Genomic DNA, 20001 nt, shown 5'->3' with positions numbered 1-20001 from the left:
CAGAGCCAACAGGATTCACTGCTGAGTGGCACGGGAGGTGGGAGAGTGGGGAGTCCATGGTGGCCGTCAGGATTTTGGCTGGGAGGCAATTGGAAGGAGGAGGATGGTGAGAGGCACAGGTGTTTGGTGGTGGGTGGAGAGTCAGTCTTACAGACGTCCAGGAAGATAGCTGATGAGACACATCTTATCCTGTGTGCTACTCGTGCGGCCAGCAGGCCCCTGATGGGCCCTCCAGGGGTGAGGATGGTGGGCCTAGTAGGACAGTGCCTCAAGCCCAGAGAAAGTTGGCAGCCAAAGGGCACGTGGGGAACACTTATCACTTGTACTCAAAGGTAGTGGGAGGTGATTTTGCTACCAGGTGCTGGGCTGAGCACTGCCCCAGAGGCTCTCAGGGCCTTCCAGAAGCCATCCAGAAGAAGCACAAAAGGAGGAGCAGCTCCCTCTACAAATGTCCGTTTCTGCAGTGACTGCCTCTGGTCAGCCAGCCCCTCTGTGTCTAGGCCTGCATGGTTGGGAACACGATGCGACAGGCCCAAGTCGGCAAAAGGAACACGGGGCAGGAGAACCACAGGATCTGGCTGCGGCCAGGCTGGGATGCTGCAGTTCTGGGGCTCTCTTGAACCTGCAGCAAGAAAGCAGTCTGTGAGCACAAAGTAGAGCGCTGCAGAGTCCGCATCCCAGGGCCCGGGAAGGCGGCGGCGGCCCAGAGAAGCGTGCTGGGAGCTGGAGTTAGCAAGATGGGGGGGGGTGTATTCTCGGGTGGGCTTTTCAAGAAGAGGGCTGGGCACCGGCCAGTGCATGCTGGGGGGAATGGAGTCCTGATCCGCGTGGAAGGGCGGAGGTGGGTTAGCGAGGGCTGAGTGTGGAGGTGGTGAGGGAAGCGTGGCTGACCGATTCCTCCCGCAGTGCCCGCGCCAAGGCCTGGAGAGTGAAGGCAGGTGGGAGCTACCTTCAGGAAAACATTGGCCAGACTTACTGCTCCGCAGGGAGGAGGCAAAGTGAGCGAAACCAAACCACCAGCAACCCTCACAGGTGGAAGGCTAATCTGTAAACCCGCTGGAACCTTCACACCTGGGGTGGGTTGAGCTGTTGCTTTCCGCCCGTGGTTGTGCTTCCACCGCAGCCACTGCAGGTCTTGCCCCACTGATCACAGATGTGGCCTCAGCCTCCTCCTCAAGGCAGAGGCTCTCTGTTACTAGATTTGGCACAGAAACCTCACTTACTTGCTACAGTGTTCTAGAGCTGTATGGGCTGATGTGGGAGCCATTAGTCATATGTGGCTATTAACATTTAAATTAGCTAAAATGTAAAAATAAAAAACCTGTGCCTCTGTTGCGCTAGCCACATCTGCTCAGTAGCAACAAGTGGCCAGTGGCTACCATGTAGGATAGCACGGGCTACAAAACATTGGTTTGATTGCAGGAAGTTCTAACAGTGCTGTTCTAGAGGGTGATGGCTTGCCTCTGGGGCCACAGCTCCTGGTTGACAGCTCATTATCTCACCAAACCTCCGAGGAGTATCTGCTCTGTGCCAACCACACTAGGGGAGGGCTGCAGATACCACGCACGCAGCTGTCTTTGGGCCCAAAGGGCCCAAACGTCTCCTGAGATTGCAGTCACCTTGGCCCACACAGTAGCCCCTGTCACTGGAGACCATATAGGAGTCCAGGCAAGTCACTAGAGTCCCAGGCTTAGTGTCCCTCCTCTCCTCCAGCAGGGTCAGAGTTCTGGGCTGACCCAGGGTCTGGGTGATTTGTGCACTGTTGCAGATGATATGGCCTGGTGGTGACCTGCTAGTCTGGCTCCCCCTGACCCTGCCCCCAAGGCTGAGATTAAGTGTGGCCCTGCTTCCTCCTTGGAACCGACAACTTGTGAGACTCTGGGGATGCTGGTTCAGAGCCTGTCTTCACATTGGAAGGTCTTGTTTCAAGAGACACTGGTCCTTGAGCTCCCTATGAATTCCCACAGCCCTTTGCTGAAGATGGCAAAACACTCCTGCCCCGTGAGACCAGTCACCCCCAGGTGACCTGAGTACCCTGGCCATCTGAGCTCCTGGAGACTTGCAGAGATAACCAGTGACTGTTCTTTGGGTGAGGTGGTTACCGTGTCTTTGGATGCAACAGCCGCCCGTGTGGGTCCCTAGTCTAGACGGTGGCTGCCTGGCCCATGCACATGGCAGCACGGGGGTTTCCAGGTTCCACATGTTGTGGCCCTTCACCCTCTCGTCGAGGAGAGGTGAGCTGTGTGGGTGCTGACCTCCCAGGGCTGGCGGCCCAGGTCCTCCTGCTCCTCATTTCCATCCTTCTGCTGCCTCTTCTGCTCAGCTGGTTGGGCCAGGACAGGTACCTGTTGGGATCCATTGACCATTTTTGGCTTTTAAGTGGCTTGGGAAACTCCAAGAATCTGGTGAAATCGGGCTCAGAGCAGATATATTTGCGGACAGCTGTGCATCTGCTCACACCCTGTGATGGCTTGTAGGTGATGTGTGTGTGTGCGCGCGCGCACATAGTACACACATAGGATCCACGTGGGCAGATGCGCGCCCCGCCCGCCAGCTACCTGAACTCTGCTGATTTCACTCTGCATTTTAAGTCTCTCTGCCTCCTCCTGCCCCTTGGCAAGGATGTTGCAGAAACGTAGCTTCTCAGCAGCCAAGCTCATGTATCAAATCCCTGCTGGCCACCTTGCTGTAATTAACTCCTGACTGCCTCATCAGGGCTGCTGGGAACCACGCGGGCCTCCGCCTCTGCCTCAGACTTGGGCCAGCACCAAGGCGAGGCCTGGCGTGAGTCACCGCTGAGAAGCGGGCTCGGTGTCTCCTTCCCAGAGCCTGGCGGAGGCCATGCTGACGGACCGCCCCGGTCAGGGGCTCACGGCCCACCCGAGCAGTGCAGCAGTGCTTACAGACCCCTGCCCGGGGCCCAGGACACACGCTGCACCCCAGCCAGCCCCCTGCCCCCCCATCTGCACATCCCCCAGAGCGGGCCTCCAGTGCTTCCCCCTGGGATTTGGGTCACTTCTTCGCTCTACCCAGAAAGCCTACTGGACCTTTTCAAGGCTTGTTCTTTCTTTTGCCTCATTTGGCTCTTTTTCCAGAGAGGTCAAGGCCTTGACTGTGTGTGTGTGTGTATTTTTAGGATAGCCATCAAAGCTCTGCAGGGCCGAGAGACCACGCGAGGCAGCTTACCCACATTCTCGGTCTGTGTGGACCCAGGTTGCAGGGCCCTGGGCCAGTCTTCCATCCTGTGGGTGACTCCCTCCTGCTGAGTGGCATGCGTAGGCTTCCCACCCAGGGTCCGGGACGGGAGCTCGCTAGCTCTCAGGGCAGCACATTCTTTGTTTGAACTGCTTTGACTCTCAGAACATTCTTCGTGCCCTAGAAGCAGCAGTCTGTTCCCCAAAGCCTTCCCTCATTAGCTTCCTCTCGTGAGAACCTCCAGGGTGAGCGCCATGCCTTTTCTACACAGCCTTGGGCTTGAAGGCTGCTCTGTCACCGCAGCGCCCACTCTTCTCTGGGTGGGTTCCCAGCCCCTCGGCCCACCGTTGATGCCTGGCCTCAGGCACCTGCCCCTTGCGGTCACTCCCTAATGAGGACCTAGGTGAACTGTTTCCTCAGGGAAATCGTTCTGGAACGCTCCTAGAGTGGTCACGAGTTGCCTGAGGGTATCTGGGCCTCGTGAGGAACCAGCCTCAGGTGATGCGGAGGCTGCCGCTCAGAAGGCCCGACTGGGCTGTGGGGCCCTAGGTCCTGAGGGATGGGCTCAACTCACCAGGTACCTCCCCGAGCCCAGACGGCCAGGGACTCACCGTAGAGTCCTCTCCTGGTAGCAGTGTGGAATGATGCCAAGTTTCCCATATTAACCATACTTGGGCCCCTTGCACTCGGTTGGGTTGGCATCATGCTGTGCACGTGCCACGGGGGAGGGAGGCCTTCTGAGGCTGCCACAGCTGGCGTCTGTCACAGCTCTGGGGTGACTCGGCATCTCCGAGCCCTGTTGGTTACATTCAAGGTCCACTGCCGTCACTTAGGTGGGGTGGACCCCTTTCTCTTCCCCTCTGCCTGCGAGGAGGGGGTCCTGAGGCTGAGGGACGTCACTGTGGCCTGCCCAGGGTCCGTCGTGGAGAGCCAGGAGTCTCGTCTCCTCTACTGACCCATCAGAAGGAACTTCCACAGCTGCCACTGGCCCCACCTGCCCTCCCTGAGGCCCCAGGGTGGTCTGGTCATTGCTGGGCCACCATGCTGAGGCACCCAGAGGTCTCAGCCGGGTCCCCTTCTGTAAGGAGGACCCACCTCAGGAGTAGCCAGGTGGCCCCACACAAGTCTACAAGCACTGGGGCTCACAGAATGTTCCAGTGGGCTCCCCCACTGGGAGAGTCCTCATGGGGGTTTCTAGAGCAGCTGTGTCAGGTCCTTACTAGAGAAGATTTGGGCACTTCCTCTCCCTTTACATTTGCAGCACAATAGCATCCAACGTGGATGAGAGAATTAGTGTGTGAAAAGCACATCCCCTGGCGAACAAGAAAATTCCACCCGTTCTTTTGGCCCAAGAGCCCTGGGTTCTAGTTCTGGATCCATCACTAACTCTGAGGAACCTGGGATAAACCGCTTAATTCCTCCACACCCTGGTTTGGTCACCTGCCAAATAGAGGCAGTATTACACGAATATGAAAATATAGGACGGATGAAGAAGCTTTAGCAAGGAAGAGGGACCGTTTTGATACCGGTCGCTAGTGTCCACTTGCCTGGTCGAGTGGCAGTTATTTGCGAACGACAGAAAGGAACCAGCCCAGGGTGATCGTCCTGTCACTTAGCTCTCGGTGAGAACCTCTACCACCCCGCCTTGGGCTGGGGGGTGGGGGTCCCCTCCTGGCTCCGAACCCGAGACCATCAGTCTCCTTCCTCAGCTCACATCCAGGCAGACATGGGAGTCCGGAGTCGGCCCAGTGGACTCGCAGGGTCCTTCCCTTTCTAAGAAATCTGCTCATTACACTCAAGCTGGGGTCAGGGTCACAGCTGGCGGCAACAGGAAGTTGTCTGTTTATTTCCAGTTTAAAACGTGTTTTTGAAACAGTAAGTAGTATAACCATACAGCAGTTTTGAAAAACATTTCAAGTTTTCTCTGGCTTCCATTTATTTACCAGGTTAGATTACCCTGTTGTCCTGCGTGCATACTCTTCTGCCTTGATTCAGGGGCACCCGTGGGTCTGCATCTCCTCAGGATACGGGGTTGTGTCTTTTTCTCTTTGGCCATTTTCTTATCACCGCTCTTGTCACCGTGATCATTTTTGAGATTCATCCGAAGGATGTGCCCCCGTTGAAGGAGCCTCTTGCTGGGCATTTGGGCTGCCTGGTCTTTTCCACAAGTATAAGCGACGTTACATTGAAGTTCTTGCACATATGTCTTTTTTACTTCCCTTGGATCTTTCTGTTGGAAGAAGTCCCAGGAGAGACATTAATGGGTCAGAGGCTTGGAACATTCTTATGACTTCTGAAACATACAGTAGTTGCTATTTTAGGAAGAGCGGGTTCTGCCTCTATTCTGGGGAGACTAAGCCACATGCCTTAGCTGCTCTGGGTGGCCCTGTGCCCCTCAAGGGGCCTGGCTGTGCTTTCAGGGAAATCGGGACTGTGGTCAGGGGCCAGGAACACCTCGCAGGACTGGATTGGTTCCCAGGGAGCCCCCACAGGCTCCTCTGGAGGAGCAGGGTTTAGAGGCGGGGTCTGAGAGCGCAGGAAAGGCCTGACCGCGTGGGTGCTGCTTGTTGGGGCTGCACTGGCTGGTTGGCCGGGAGCCCAGCACAGCATCGTGACTTTCCTGATCCTTGGTGTCCCGTGACCCCTCCCTCGCACACCTGAGTGCCCTCCTCCCCAGGCCGGCCGGCCGGCCCTCCCCCAGCTCCTCGCACATCTACCTCTTCCTACCCTTAGGAGCACCTGCGTGCACACGTGGCAAGGCAGGGAGGGGATGGAGGGAGAGCAGGAGAGAAAGGCAGACACGTCTTTATATCCCCTTCATCGTTGTGCCTGGACCAGATAGAGTCCTTAGGCCTGGCCAAGTGACCTCAAGGACTTTCTGCTCCCCCTGGACGCCCCACTGGGATGCTTAAGCTATAAATCTGTGGGCGACTCGGAAGCCCAGAGGAAGTCTAGGCCTCATCTTCCTGAGGCACCTGCTGTCACCACACTCCCAAGTAACACTTCTCAGGTGACAACAGCTGCAGTATATCGAGCCCTTGCCATGTGCAGGCGCTGTCCCCCATGTCGGACGGGAAGGGGTCACTTCGTGCTGCTTTACCAACAAGGAAACCAGGGCACGGGGCATTTAGCAGTAGCCTGTATCGTGCAGTGAGTCAGTGGCAGGACAGGGATCTGAGCTAGGCTGTGGGGCCCAGAGCCAGCCTGCGGTGGCTTTGCCACTGCACCGTCCTATCCCTGCCAGCCTGGGGGTCGCCAGACCAGGGCCTGGAACTTGGGGGTGGGCTGGGACCCCCAGGACTCCAGCAGCTCTCCCCCTGGGCTGCCCCAGTTGCTGGCCGGGCCCCGGGTCTCCAGCTTGTCTTGAGAATCCTCCTAGTGGCCCCTGTCCTTCCCAAGCTGAGTGCGTGCTCCACGGTGCTTGGGTTTAGCTCGGTTCCAGAAGCCCCCTCACCACACTGGGCAGAGGGATGGGTGCACGGAGCCCCCGGGTCCTGGAGCCCCGCCCTGGCTGTGCCCGGCTGTGGGGCCGGGAGATCCGGTGCTACTTCCTGGGCTCAGGAACGGCAGGACACGCTGCGTTATCTTGGCTTCTCACTCCCCTGCGGTGGTGCCACTTGCGAGGCTTTTAGCAGCAAGAGAGCGAGCTGGGGAAATGGGAGAATAAGAGCGATCGCTGAGTGCTTCAGGCTAGAGCTGGGCACGCGGAGCCGAGGGGCACGCTCCTCGTCATTCCTGTCACTTGCCACGAGCAGGAGGGATGAGTGCGAGGACCTTCCTGCTGTACGATGGCTGAGCAGGCGGGGGCCCTGATCTGCAGACTGGCCTGGGAGCGGGGTGATGGGCTGCCCCTACAGCACAGCCGTCTTCTCCGGAGGAGGTGGGTGCCAGGCCTCTGCCTTACGGGGGGCCCCAGACTCTGGGGGCCTCTTGGCTGCCCCACCCTGAGAAGAGGAACAGAACCTCCACACCTGGTTCTCCTGCCCCAGAGCAGGTGCGCTTAAGACAGAGCTGGATCCTCTGCCCCAGGGCTCACGGAATACAGCAGAGAACAAGGCCCTCCCCCTGCCCAGGCCTCGGTGGGAGGCGAGGTCTCCTACTCCTGTACCCACCAGGCTGGCGTCCCTGCTAAGGCCTGGGCCCGCAGCCTCGGTTTCCCCGTGGTCCAGGAACCCCTGGTCAGGCCTCAGGCACTGAGGACGCAGGCGGCAGCTCTTGGCTTTCTGGCCACCCCTGCTCCCAGGTGTCTCCGCAGCTGGCAGCCTAGACTCCTGGACCTCCTGTGCAACCTCCCGTCTTACTCTTCCCTGTCCGTCGGCTGACCTCTGCACCCCATGGCCTGGGCACTCAGAACCACGTTACCAGAGGGGTCAGATCCAGCCTCTCTGTCCCCTCCTGTACCACCACTTGCGCCGCCTCCCCGACTTCTCCCAGGCCGACCTCAGGTCTTGCTGCCTCGCTGCCCAGGCCTCAGGTCAGCCTCACCCCAGCCACATTTCCTGTCCCCCTTGACGTTTTCTGGCTTCCATCCTGCAAACCTCAGCTTGACCTGCGACCTCAGCTTTCTCTCCACCAGTCCCGTCATCACTGGCCTCCCCTCTCGGGGCACAGGGCAGGGTGCCCTGCCTGGGCTTCTCAGCCTGGCTTCCCCTCCTGGCACCTCCTCCCGGGGCTGTCTCCTGCCCGGTCCCCTGCTGCTCAGCCTGACCCGTGCCGCAGCCTCAGCCTGCAGGCCAGCTCAGCGTCTGCCTGCAGCGCGGCCCAGACCAGCCCTGTCTCCCCTTGCTTCTCTGTGCTTCTCTGTTCCTTAATCCAGAGACCGGCACCTTGCACCCAGAGGCCCCAGCCAGGGACCTGTCCCACTCACTCTGCCCAGATGACTGTAACTGGTCACCCTGCCCCACTCTGCCAGTGTCACACCCCTCTGCCCTGGTCCCTCTCTGCAGCTTTCGAGAAGGAGAGGCCCTTTCCTTGCCTGGCACATGAGGCCCATCGTGGTGCAGAACCAGGGGTCAGCTGGCGTTTTCTGGAAAGGACCAGGAGAGCCCTTCCAGTTTTGCAGGCCATATGTTCTCTGTCACAACTCAGCTCTGCTGTTGCAGCAAGAAGACCGCCGTAGATGGCATGGAGACAAGCGAGCGTGGCTGGAGGCCAGCTGAGACCTCAATCGAGCACTCAGGCAGCAGCCAGATTCGGCCACAGGTGGCAGTGTGCCACCTCCCACCCCCCCACTGCTGCTGTCCAAACCCACCTCCTAGGCTGTGGTTCCCCATTCCTGCCTCCCCTGGAAAACCTGCAGGTCCCTGAACCTGGGGACGTAGATCTCTCTGTGCCTTGTGTAGGACAGGATGTCCTCAGCATCTCACGCTTCAGACCTCATTTCCAGGAAGTCCTCCTGATTGCCCCCAACACACCTGCTGGTTCTGGCACCCTTCCTTCCTTCTTCCTCCCCTGCCCTGCTCTCCCTCACTTGTCTTGGCACTTACCACTGCAGTAGCGCTGCAGTGGGCACATTCACCTGTCCCCCCCCATGAGACCCTCAGCCCTCTGAGAGCAGAGACTCACTTGCTGGGTAGCATTGGTACCCAGCATGCTATCTGGTGGGCAGAAGGTCTTCTTCAGTCATGTTGAGTGAGAATTCCTGAGTGATTGCTCTGTGTGATGCGGGGCGGGTGACGCAGAGTCTTGCCCTTGGGCTCCCAGCGCGGGGGCTAGACGAGAACAGGCCCACTCGGGAACTGTCGCCTTCCTGTGGCCCTTGAGGATGCTCTTGAGGTGCAGAGGTGTGGGTTTCCCATGGTTTCTGACTCCCGTCAGGGCCCTAAAGATGCTCAGGTGCAGCCCCGAGCCTGCTCGGCACAGGAAGCTGCTGCCCTGGGCCTCTGGCTACTTTCCAGCGTGTGGTCTGCGCTGGAAGGCTGGAAGGCCCCCAGAGGGTCAGCCGGCCCTGGCGCACGTCTGTTGCCGGAGGTGTCCAAACCTGCCCGTGGAAGGGTCCAGGCCAGCCCCTGCCTCCATGCCAACCCTCTCTTCCTCCTTCAGGAGAACCTTATGCTTTCCATCCTGCCCAAGCATGTGGCTGATGAGATGCTGAAGGACATGAAGAAGGACGAGAGCCAGAAGGACCAGCAGCAGTTCAACACCATGTACATGTACCGCCACGAGAACGTCAGGTGCGCCAGCATGCAGGCCCATACTCTGAGAGCGGGATGGGGGCCAGACTCTGTGGGGTTGGCCATGCGCTGTGGGGTTCAAGAGTCTTCACCCAGGACTAGAAGCCAGGCCGTCCCCACAATGTGAGCCTCAGCCCCTGTGGGAGCAGTCCTGCAGACGGGTGTGGGGACTGAGACATCTAGGCGGTGTGGTCTGGCCTCATCGTCATACAGACCTCACTCAGTGTGGAGGTGACATCTGTCCCCACTCAGGGCCAGCACTGGGGCTAACAGCCGTGCTCCTTCCAGGAGGGGCGGGTTCATCCTGGGGCCAGGAGTGGGCAGCATGGGGGGAGGAGGCCCCATAGAGGAGGGGCCCACAGGGTAAGCTGAACATCAGAACCTGGAAGTGTCGGGGTCTCGCAGCTTTGGGGCTTGAGCAAGGCCCCACTCGGGGGTGATCCCGGCTGCCTATGGTCGGGAGCAGGAGCTGGGTGGGGGGAGCCCGGCACACTGTGTGGAGCCTCACGGCGGCGCCCTCCCTCCTCGCAGCATCCTCTTCGCGGACATCGTGGGCTTCACCCAGCTGTCTTCTGCCTGCAGTGCCCAGGAGCTCGTGAAGCTGCTCAACGAGCTCTTTGCCCGCTTCGACAAGCTGGCGGCCGTGAGTACGGGGGCCTCACTCGACTTCTGGTGGGGGTCCCCCCTCGTGGCTTGGGCCTGGCCCTCCCTGGCTCCCACGGTTGCCTCCGACCCCGAGCGCTCTGCTGTCCACCTGTCCCCCATGCCCAGGAGGAACTCAGTCACACCCCACACCCTGTTCTTTCAGAAATACCACCAGCTGCGGATTAAGATCCTAGGGGACTGTTACTACTGCATCTGCGGCCTGCCCGACTACCGGGAGGACCACGCCGTCTGCTCCATCCTCATGGGGCTCGCCATGGTGGAGGCCATCTCGTGAGTGGGGGCCTCTGGGGGGAGGGGCAGTGGTCTGTCACAGGGACCCAGCGCACCCCAGGCCCCCACATCATGTGAGTGTTACCAGGAGGCGGCTCAGTCCCCAGTTCTGGGCAGTGGGGACGTGGCTCACCTTCCTCATGGCTGAGGGGCTACAAGCCCTCCACAGCCTCCGAGGGGCCCAGCCCCCATCCACTGTGGGTTTCTGGAGAAGTGGCAGTCATGGTAAAGTGTGTCACCACCACCTCCCCACTCATTTGGATGGTCCCACCAGGTTGTCCATCCCATCCCTTTTCTCGGTGTTTTCTCACTGGGGGCCTCCAGGTCCGTCCCCGGGCAAGAAGTCCGTGTGTGGCGGTGTGGGACTGGAACCCTGGCCTCTGTGCTGGGCTCCCAGCCAGGGCTTCCGCCTCTAGTGCTGCGAGCTGTGAGGACACTGCACTTGTCCCCCTCGTGCCTCCAAGCCGCTCCCTGTCACTGTCACACCACAAGTGGCTTGGAGGCCCTACCAGACAGGCCCTGGCTGGATCAGGCCTCGGGAGGGAAGGGGGCTCCTTGCTGAGGCTTCTCCCTGCACCACCACCAGTGCGGGGGGGTGGGGTGCAGGTAGGGGATACCTTGCCACCAGAGAGCGGTTTTGCATTGTTACCGTCTTCTGGATTGGAGCTCCTCTGACATTGGCCTAGAAACAAATGCTGCACTGGAAGGGGAGTGGGGAGAGAGTTCAGGATCACTGGCCTCCACTTCCCTCACCACGGGGCACCTTTCTCCGCTGCACATGAGCCCTGGCACGGTGCCCGGCACAGGTGGACGCTGGGCACCCTGTCGGTTCCTGCCCGCACTGTCGTATGAGCCTATGATGTGGAGTTTCGGTACAGTCTAGCCTGTTGGACCCTTACACAGGTTACCCAGTTCAAGTGCAGGCAGAAAGCTGTGGGGCGCCCGATAGTCCCCTCAGCCTGGAGGGGAGGACAGCCTGTGCAGAATTCCTTCCACAGGGCGTGGAGGGCTGGCCACCTTGCTCTGGCCGTGGCTGAGCCCCCCTCTCCATGTGTCCCTGGAAGGTATGTGCGAGAGAAGACAAAGACCGGAGTGGACATGCGCGTGGGGGTGCACACGGGCACCGTGCTGGGGGGCGTCCTGGGCCAGAAGCGCTGGCAGTACGACGTGTGGTCTACCGACGTCACCGTGGCCAACAAGATGGAGGCCGGTGGCATCCCCGGGTGAGCGAGCGTTCCTTCCCAGCAGGGAGGGGCGGGGGCGAAGGGAAGGGGCCGCCCACCCCTCAGGGCTGCGGCGTGGGTGGGAGACCCCCGGAGCAGCGGAGCAGCTTCCCCCTCGGGGTGCCCGCCTCCTAGGCCGAGTGCGCAGCCTCTCCTGCCTGGGCCTCCGCAGCCGTGTGCGCTCCCGCCCCTTCGTCCACTTGGGGGGCTGCAGATGCCGCCAGTCGTCGCTGCTTGGGCACGCCGGGGCTCCCCAGGGCCACCAGGCACCCGCACAGCCGGCCGGCGCTCTCCCAGGGGCGGGCGGGCTGGGGACAGGGCCGCACATTCCCCGGCCGGCTCGGGGAGCAGCCCTCGAGGGCAGTCGCCCTTCTCTCCCTCTGTGGTGACTCCCCAGAAACGGCTTTATAGCCCCCCACGCCCGACGGCAGGTATTGCCACTAGGAAGCTGCAAGGTACGCAGCAAGCAGCCGTAGGACCTGACCACGGAGTTAGGGCGCCCCCCGACTTCCTCGCCTCCCTCCGTGCTGGCGGCGCCTGAGGACGGTCCTGCCTCAGCGCCCCGGCTCTGGGGGCCGCGTGCGCCCCCCCCCGGGTCCTCGGCCTGACGGGCCCGGGCCTCTGCCGTCCAGGCGGGTGCACATCTCCCAGAGTACCATGGACTGCCTGAAGGGCGAGTTCGACGTGGAGCCGGGCGACGGGGGCAGCCGCTGTGAGTACCTGGACGAGAAGGGCATCGAGACCTACCTCATCATCGCGTCCAGGCCCGAGGTGAAGAAGACAGCGGCCCGCCGCGGCCCCGCCGGCCCGGTGAGTCCCAGGCTGAGGCGGGCTGGGGAGGAACGCGGGGCTCCCTGCTGCACCTCCCAGGCCAGAGGGGAGGCCCCCGGGTGTCAGCGGCCCTGGGGACAGCGGCGCGCGGGGGAGGCGGGGGGCCCAGGGGCAGCACCCAGAGCCGCCGAGGATGCTGGGAACAGGCAGCGGGGTTGGCCTGGTCACGGAGGAGGCCACCCAAGGCCGAGGGCGGGAAGGTTCCCTGGGCCGGAGACAAGAAAGAAGGGGACGGAAGCAGTGAGGCCGCCCTGCTGTCCGGCCCTGGCCTGGCCTCTGTGCGGCCGCCCCGCCTCCCGGCTGACCCGAGCCCTCGCCGGCCGCCACCGCCGCCAGTGGCCGCTGCGGAACTGAGCCCGTCTCGTCTCTGCTGAGGCTGGACAGGGCTCGGCTCCTACTGGCTTTGCCCTTAGAGACCCCACCGGTCACGAGAATTTAACAACCAAGGAGCTCGGTGCTCAGAGACCGAGACCGCCCCGCAGCCGGGGCTTCGCCTAGTTGGTGGCTAGGGCAGAGCTTCGGCTGGTCTGCTGAGGCTTCAGGGGCTATGGCTGAACACCTGACCCCTGATGAGTTTTCAAAGAAAACTATGGGGCAGCCCGGGGGTGAAGGGGGGGCTCCACAGTTTAGTGCTGCCTTCGCCCCAGGGTGTGATCCTGGAGACCCGGGATCGAGTCCCACGTCGGGCTCCCTGCATGGAGCCTGCTTCTCCCTCAGCCTGTGTCTCTGCTGCTCCCTCTCTCTGTATCTCTCATGAATAAATAAAACCTTTAAAAATAAAAATAAAAAATAAATAGAACTATATGCCTTAAAAAAAAAAAAAAAAACTATATGCCTTCTCCCTTCCCCCAAGAGTATGCGATGACCAGTGAATCAAACACGAATCTAAGATTCATCCATTAGCCCTAATTGAAATCACTGTTTAGGGAGTGCTTCTGTGCGTCCCTTATTTCACTTAATCCTTAAGACAACCCTGCAAGAAGGGGGCTATTGTGATACCCACTGTGCAGAGAAAGAAACTGAGGCCCAGAAGTTTGCACAAATTGCAGATCTAGTAGGTGCCAGAGCAGTGCCCATGCCCCCAGCCAGCCAGCCACAGTGCACCCCAAATGTGTGTGGGTCGCTCCGGTGTGCAGCTCACACAAACCCAGCGCTGCAAGGGACGCACAGGTAGATAGGACACAACCTCACTCTTGAGTGATTTAAAATGCCCCCAGGTGCCAGTGTTAAAGCAAAGGACAGGGATCCCTGGGTGGCGCAGCGGTTTAGCGCCTGCCTTTGGCCCAGGGCACGATCCTGGAGACCCGGGATCGAACCCCACATCGGGCTCCCGGTGCATGGAGCCTGCTTCTCCCTCTGCCTGTGTCTCTGCCCCCCCCCCCTCTCTCTGTGTGACTATCATAAATAAATAAAAATTTTAAAAAATGTTTAAAGCAAAGGACAGCTCAAGGTATTTTGTGCCACATGTTAAGTCTAAGCTACAATGGAATGCTCCAAAGAACTCAGAAAAGTTGGAAACTTTTGGAAAATTAGGAAGTGTCAGGGTAGAAAGTAGAGCCCCATGAAATAAGACTTGACCTTGTCACAAAATTAACAAGTCTTTTGTATTTTTAAGAGTGCTACATGCAGAGCTTTAATATATTCACTAGAACAAATTAAAACTGTGTCTTCCAAGCTGTTCTACAAGGCAGTAACTGGCAATGAGAAATCAGCTACTTTTGTAAAGTAAGAAATTTATAATTTCTGGCATATAAAATTTTTAATAGAGAAATGCTGTTCCTTTCAAAAAGTACCCACAAATTTGGTTTTATCAGGGACCATCCTGAAGTCACAAAGTAGCACTCAGGTATGTCTTTGGGATGACACTCATCCTTGTTTGTTCTAATCCTGTATTTTATTTTGCTTCTTTCTTTTTTTTTTTTTTTTAAGATTTTATTTATTCAGGTGAGAGAGAGAGAGAGAGAGGAAGAGAGAGAGGCAGAGAGAGAGAAGCAGGCTCCATGCACCGGCAGCCTGACATGGGACTCAATCCTGGGTCTCCAGGATCACATCCTGGGCCGAAGGCAGGCGCCAAACCGCTGAGCCTGGCTGCCCTATTTTGCTTATTGCAACAACCCTTACATGGTGTGTAATTTGGATCAGGAGTTGTCTTGGCACCCCGACACCCCTCTGAGGGTACAGATGAGGAAACTGAGGCAGAAGGAGCCTGGGCAGAGGGGGCTTTTGCGAAGCTGTTCTGCTTGAGTTATTATTCAACTTCCAAGTGAGGAAAAGTTGAGTTTGTGGTTGCCTCACTTCAAATGTTAGCACCGGAGCTCTGAGCGAGTAGGAAGGGGCCTGTGCCGAGGGCGCCGCCTGCACAGGACAGAGCACCGGCCATGTGGTCAGGTGCATGGACACTGTCATCTTGAGTGCTCCATCGCGCGAATGAGCCCGTGCCGGTTGCAGTGGAAACATGTTCTCTTTTCAGCTCTTCCTTCAATGCCGTTTCATGGCCGTTAGGGGTTTCGCTATTTTGGTCAAGTTGACTTCTAACAGTTTCTTAATGCCCCAGCCTGAAAAACTTACGTTTCTTGAAGTAGAAAGACTGGGTTAAGGTTTCTGCACATTGAAAGTTTTACCCCTTGCCTGCTCCCCTCCTGCCAGCCCCCGGTGGCGCCCCCTCACTGCTCTGCTCTGTCTGGGGCTTTGTCCCCCTCTCTGCCGTGTCAGGGCTCTTTCTGTATTGGAGCAGTGAACCCTTGCTCATGTGGCGGTCACCAGGCACCTGTCAGATATCCGCCACACGCCAGCACTGCTGTTCCCTGTGTCTCAGGGAACTTGACCTCTAGCTGCCGTAGCTCCTATGAACACCTCCTCAGGGCCGGGGTAGCTCATGTGGCCAGCTCAGCAGCTGTTCAGGAAGTTTCCACCTTGGACGTGGATAAGGTGATGTTTACCTGCTTGACTATCACGGGGTCGGAAGCAGTAATGCCTGGGCCGTATGGGGGGATGACAGTGATGTGGGAGGGGACAGTGGGAAGAAGGAAGGAAGGTGGTGAGAGGTGCTTCTTGGGAAGTCACAGGAGTGAACACACTTCCACTTGCAGAAATCTGTCCCCATGGTTGAATTAAATTAGGATGGGGAGGAGAGTGAGGAGAGGCCTCACAGTGAGTCCTTTCTGAGTGCTGAAAAGCTTCCAGACCTCTTCCTGCCCGCACTGCCCTGTTGTCAGCCTCACCCAGTCTTTTTTTTTTTTTTAAAGATTTTATTTATTCATGAGAGACACAGAGAGGCAGAGACGTAGAGGGAGAAGCAGGCTCCATGCAGGGAGCCCGATGTGGGACTCGATCCCGGGACTCCAGGATCATGCCCTGGGCTGGAGGCAGCACTAAACCACTGAACCTCTGGGGCTGCCCAGCCTCACCTAGTCTTGAATGCCACCTCTGACGATCCCAGATCTCCACCTCAGGCCCAGCCAGCTTGCCTGCACTCACCCAGTGGCCCCTGTAATGTGTAACTGCATGAACACTCTGGTACCCAGGTCCCAGGCCCTGCATGTCCCTGCATCCTCCTATCTCCATCGGTGATGACTTTGTTCTTCCAACAGCTCAGACCAAACACCCAAGACAGGCTTGACACCTGTTTACCGCCCACAAGCAAGTTCTGTTGACCCTTCCCTTGAGGGAGGGCTCTAATCACCACCCTGCCCGCTCTCACGGCTGCCACTGGCAGCAATGCCTGTGTGGCTGGATGGCTGGTGTCCAGCTGGTCACCCTGCCCTACCGCCCCTTCTCCACAGTGGCAGCACTCCTGCTGAAGCACCAGCTGCTGTCCTGTTACCATTCTGTGCAAAACCCTGTTTTGGTCTCTATCTCACTTGGAGGGAAAGCCAGAGTCCCCTGGAGGCCTGGAAGGCCCTGTGCAGGCAGGTGCTCACCCCCCTGCTCTGCTTTCACTCCCTGTCCCAGCGTGGCGGCCTCCTGGCTGGTGCTCAGGTGCTCCGGGCCCATGACTGTTGCAAGGCCTTTGCACCAGCTTCTCCCTCTTCCCGGGGGCAGGGAGGAGGGGGCGTATTCCCAGAGAGCTGCAGAATTTGCTCGCTCAGTCAGGTCTTCACTGAAATGTCATCCTCAAGGTGACACCTCTCCGACCTCCTCCTTACTGTCACGCTTCCCAGAGATCCCCACACCCCTTTTCTGCTTCACCTTTCTCCAGAGCTCATTCCCTTCGCATGTGCTGTGCTGATTTTACTGTTTTCCTGTTGTCTACCTTTCTTCATGAGAACGTGAGCTCATGCAGTCAAGACGTTCTGTGTGCATCCCCAGAGGTTTGAACAGTTCCTGTCATGAAGTGGGGACTCAGCGCTTGTTAAATGAGCCAACTCTTCCACCGTGTTACAGGGTTTGACTCATTCCATCAGGGAAAAATACTCATCACTGGGGAAATGCACGTGTGGGATTTATTCAGACTTTTGGAAGGCATTTGACAGGTGCTACAACCAAAGAAGACCTCTGTGGTCACTGTGTCGAGTTGCTGTTCTGGAAATAGGAGTTGGAGCCATAGGGTCTTTCTCTGCTGAGAAAAAATTCGAATAGTAGAAATAGATACCAGAAAAGTAGGGCATTTTAGAATTATTTTAGAGGAGGAGTCAGGTAGTGACATTTCTTGGTCTACAGGCTTCCAAACTCTAGTGGGAAGATTTCGGACTGACTGTAGACCAGCCAGGGCTGCTGGGGCAGGTGGGCAGCAGGCGGTGTCTGGTGTCCCTGACGGCCGCTTGTTTCTGCCACAGCCCCTGCTAAATGGAGCGCCAGCTTCTTCCAAGCCCAGCTCCCCCGCCCTCATTGAAACCAAGGAGCCCAACGGGAGCATCCACACCAGCGGCTCCACATCGGAGGAGCCCGAGGAACAGGACGCCCAGGTGTGTGCGGAGTGAGGGCCAGGGTGTAGCAGGGGACAGAGAGGGGAAGGTTGCTGCAGGAAGTGTCCTGTGTAGGAGTAGGAGACCTGACTGCTGGCCTGGGCTCTGCTCCTTCATAGCAGAAACACAGTGGGCGTCACCTCCTGCCCCGGTCCCAATGTCTCCTGGGTGGTTACTAGGGTCAAGGTGAGAAAGGGCAAAAGAGGCGCTCAGCCCTGAGACCTTGCTAGCTTTCCTGTCCGAGTCTCCTGGCTTCGAGGGGGGCATCCATGGAAAATTCTGTAGATTCTGACGGACTGTTCTGGAAGTGAGACTTCAGGGTGTGCTCACCTTGCTGGTGACGTCCAAACTCCACAAGTCTCGGGCACAGGTGGGGGATTTCCAAAGGAGTTAACATGCTCTCCCCCCTGGAGACAGGGTCCATCTTGGGAGGCGTCTGGGACCTGCCCCTTACTAAAGAGCCGCCCCAGTACATTCACTGACGGAGGCAGGTGCTCTGAGACCGGCCCTCCGCCCTGCTGAGGCAAGCTCGCTGGCAGCGCCCCATCCTCACTGCCGGGAAGGCCGGAGCACTGCCCTGCCGCTTTTAGATCACAGGTGCTGCAGCACAAGAGGGGAGACAGGGCTGAAAGTTAACTGGGTTTCTCTGGATCACCATGACATTCGGCAGCTTTTCCCTAGCGTGATTTTCTTGATAGAAAGGGGAAATATAGACCCGGTGTAACTTAGTAACAGGGGCGCAGATAGTTCATGCAGCCTGTGGTTTCTCTGTCCTCACAATCAGCCGCACCCTCCAGCATAGGCTTCGGGGCCAGAGGTGCTGTGCTTGGTGCCAGAACAGACCTTCCACGTCATTTTACAGAGAAGGTTGGAGCTGGGGAACAGGAGTGACACAGGATCCTGTTGTCAAGCAGTGGCATACCTGCGCTTAAGGCCGCACTGTCTTGGTTCTGGCTTCAAGATATGCTCTTGGACCTGTACACACAGCTCCAGTGGGGCCACTGTCAGTATTGGGGCTGATGGCCGTGTAATCCCAGGCTGGATTCATATTTTTGGAGCTGATGCTTCTCCCCTGTGACTAGGAATAAAAATGGTAGTGGGTACCCCAGCCCCACCACCCCACTAGTGACAAGGGCGTCCCTTCCTCTCCCAGCACCTTCCACCTCACACTTTCCTTCCCCAAATGAACTAGACGTGTCCTCCTTTAACAGCTCCCTTCAGGGGACACCTGGGTGGCTCAGTCTGTTAAATGTCTGCTTTTGGCTCAGGTCATGATCCTGGGGTCCTGGGATGGAGCCCCACTTCTGGCTCCCTGCTCAGTAGGGAGTCTACTTCTCCCACTCCCTCTGCAGCTCCCCCTGCCTGCAGCTCCCCGTGCTTGTGCTCTTTTTCTGTCAAATAAATCTTGTTTAAAAAAGAGCTCCCTTAAGCCCCAGGGTTGGGGGTCGTTCACCTCCCCAGAGATGCCAATGCACAGTGGCTGGGGAGCACCGCCTCCTCCAAGCAGGATGCGACAGGACTGTGCTGCCCTAGCAGCGGTCTCCCCCTCCCAGTCTCCTGCCCGGAGCCAGCGGTTGCTTCCCAACAGGCTGCCATTAGCAGGTGGTCCCACAGCAGAGCTTCTGTCAGGGACCCTGGGAAACTAGGAGGGATTGTGACTTTGGGACCAGACTCCAGCAGGATGGAGCCGTGTGGGAGCACTGGGAAGACTTCCCTCAAAGTGGTTTCTAGAACCAAGGGCCGAGTCCTGCTGAGTGTGATCCCTGTCGTCCCCTCCCACTCGCGCCCACCTGGCACCCTGGCTTGCAGGCCGACAACCCTTCGTTCCCCAACCCACGTCGGAGGCTGCGCCTGCAGGACCTGGCCGACCGGGTGGTGGACGCCTCAGAGGATGAGCATGAGCTCAACCAGCTGCTCAACGAGGCCCTACTGGAGCGCGAGTCTGCCCAGGTGTAAGTGGCTCCTCTGCACGCCCCTCATTGGCCCCAACCTGGGGGCTCAGGAAGTTAGCCATCTTGAGTGGAGCCCCTTCCTGATGGGCCAAGGCAGGTGTGGGTGTGACATCTGTGTTTCCACTGCAGAGTGAAGAAGAGAAACACCTTCCTCCTCTCCATGCGGTTCATGGACCCTGAGATGGAAACCCGCTACTCAGTGGAGAAGGAAAAGCAGAGCGGGGCTGCCTTCAGCTGCTCCTGCGTTGTCCTGCTCTGTACGGCCCTGGTCGAGATACTCATCGACCCCTGGTGAGGGAGGGCATGGCAGGAGCCGAGAGGCCAGGAGAGGGTGAAGGCCAGGAGCTTCCTAGGCCAGAGGCGTGAGGGATGTGGGTGCCTGGGCTGGAGCATGACCCTGAGGCAAACCTAGGTCTCTCCCTTGCCTCCAGTGGAACAGCCCAGCTGAACTCAGGCCCAGGTGTTTGTGGACCTCCTTCCTCCTGTCTAGCCCAGGGTTCCAGAATAGCCCTGGCATCAAAGCCAGGACTGAGGAAGCTGAGGGACAGAGGGATCCAGGAGGATAGAGACCGTGGCTGCATGGGCCTGAGTGGTTGTAGGACAAGGAGATGGAAGATGGCTCAGTCACCAAGGCTGATCTGGCTTCCCTCTCTTGCTTCGTCTTAGCACATGGATTTTAGGCTTTAGGTACAAACTGATTTCACACAGCAGCAGGCCCCCAGGGCAAGGGGGATGTTCTGGAGTCCTCGCTCCAGCTTCTGAGGCCTGTCAGCAGCTCACTCCTGTG

General features: G+C 58.6%; 1 protein-coding gene across 1 annotated transcript in view; it reads left to right on the top strand.

Annotated features, from left to right (window-relative positions):
- ADCY3 (adenylate cyclase 3) overlaps positions 1 to 20001 on the top strand; it is a 78916-nt gene that overhangs the window by 47658 nt on the left and 11257 nt on the right. Inside the window, exons 4-11 of the mRNA XM_025454492.3 lie at positions 9238 to 9368; positions 9900 to 10011; positions 10177 to 10304; positions 11369 to 11527; positions 12160 to 12337; positions 17134 to 17262; positions 19072 to 19214; positions 19344 to 19505. Of these exons, the coding sequence (XP_025310277.3) occupies positions 9238 to 9368; positions 9900 to 10011; positions 10177 to 10304; positions 11369 to 11527; positions 12160 to 12337; positions 17134 to 17262; positions 19072 to 19214; positions 19344 to 19505 (1142 nt within the window). The remainder of the gene's footprint in view (positions 1 to 9237; positions 9369 to 9899; positions 10012 to 10176; positions 10305 to 11368; positions 11528 to 12159; positions 12338 to 17133; positions 17263 to 19071; positions 19215 to 19343; positions 19506 to 20001) is intronic.

This window comes from Canis lupus, chromosome 17 (assembly GCF_003254725.2).
Source record: "Canis lupus dingo isolate Sandy chromosome 17, ASM325472v2, whole genome shotgun sequence".
Lineage (NCBI taxonomy): Eukaryota > Metazoa > Chordata > Mammalia > Carnivora > Canidae > Canis > Canis lupus.
Note: the sequence above shows the minus strand (reverse complement) of the source record. Positions and strands in the feature narration are given on the sequence as shown.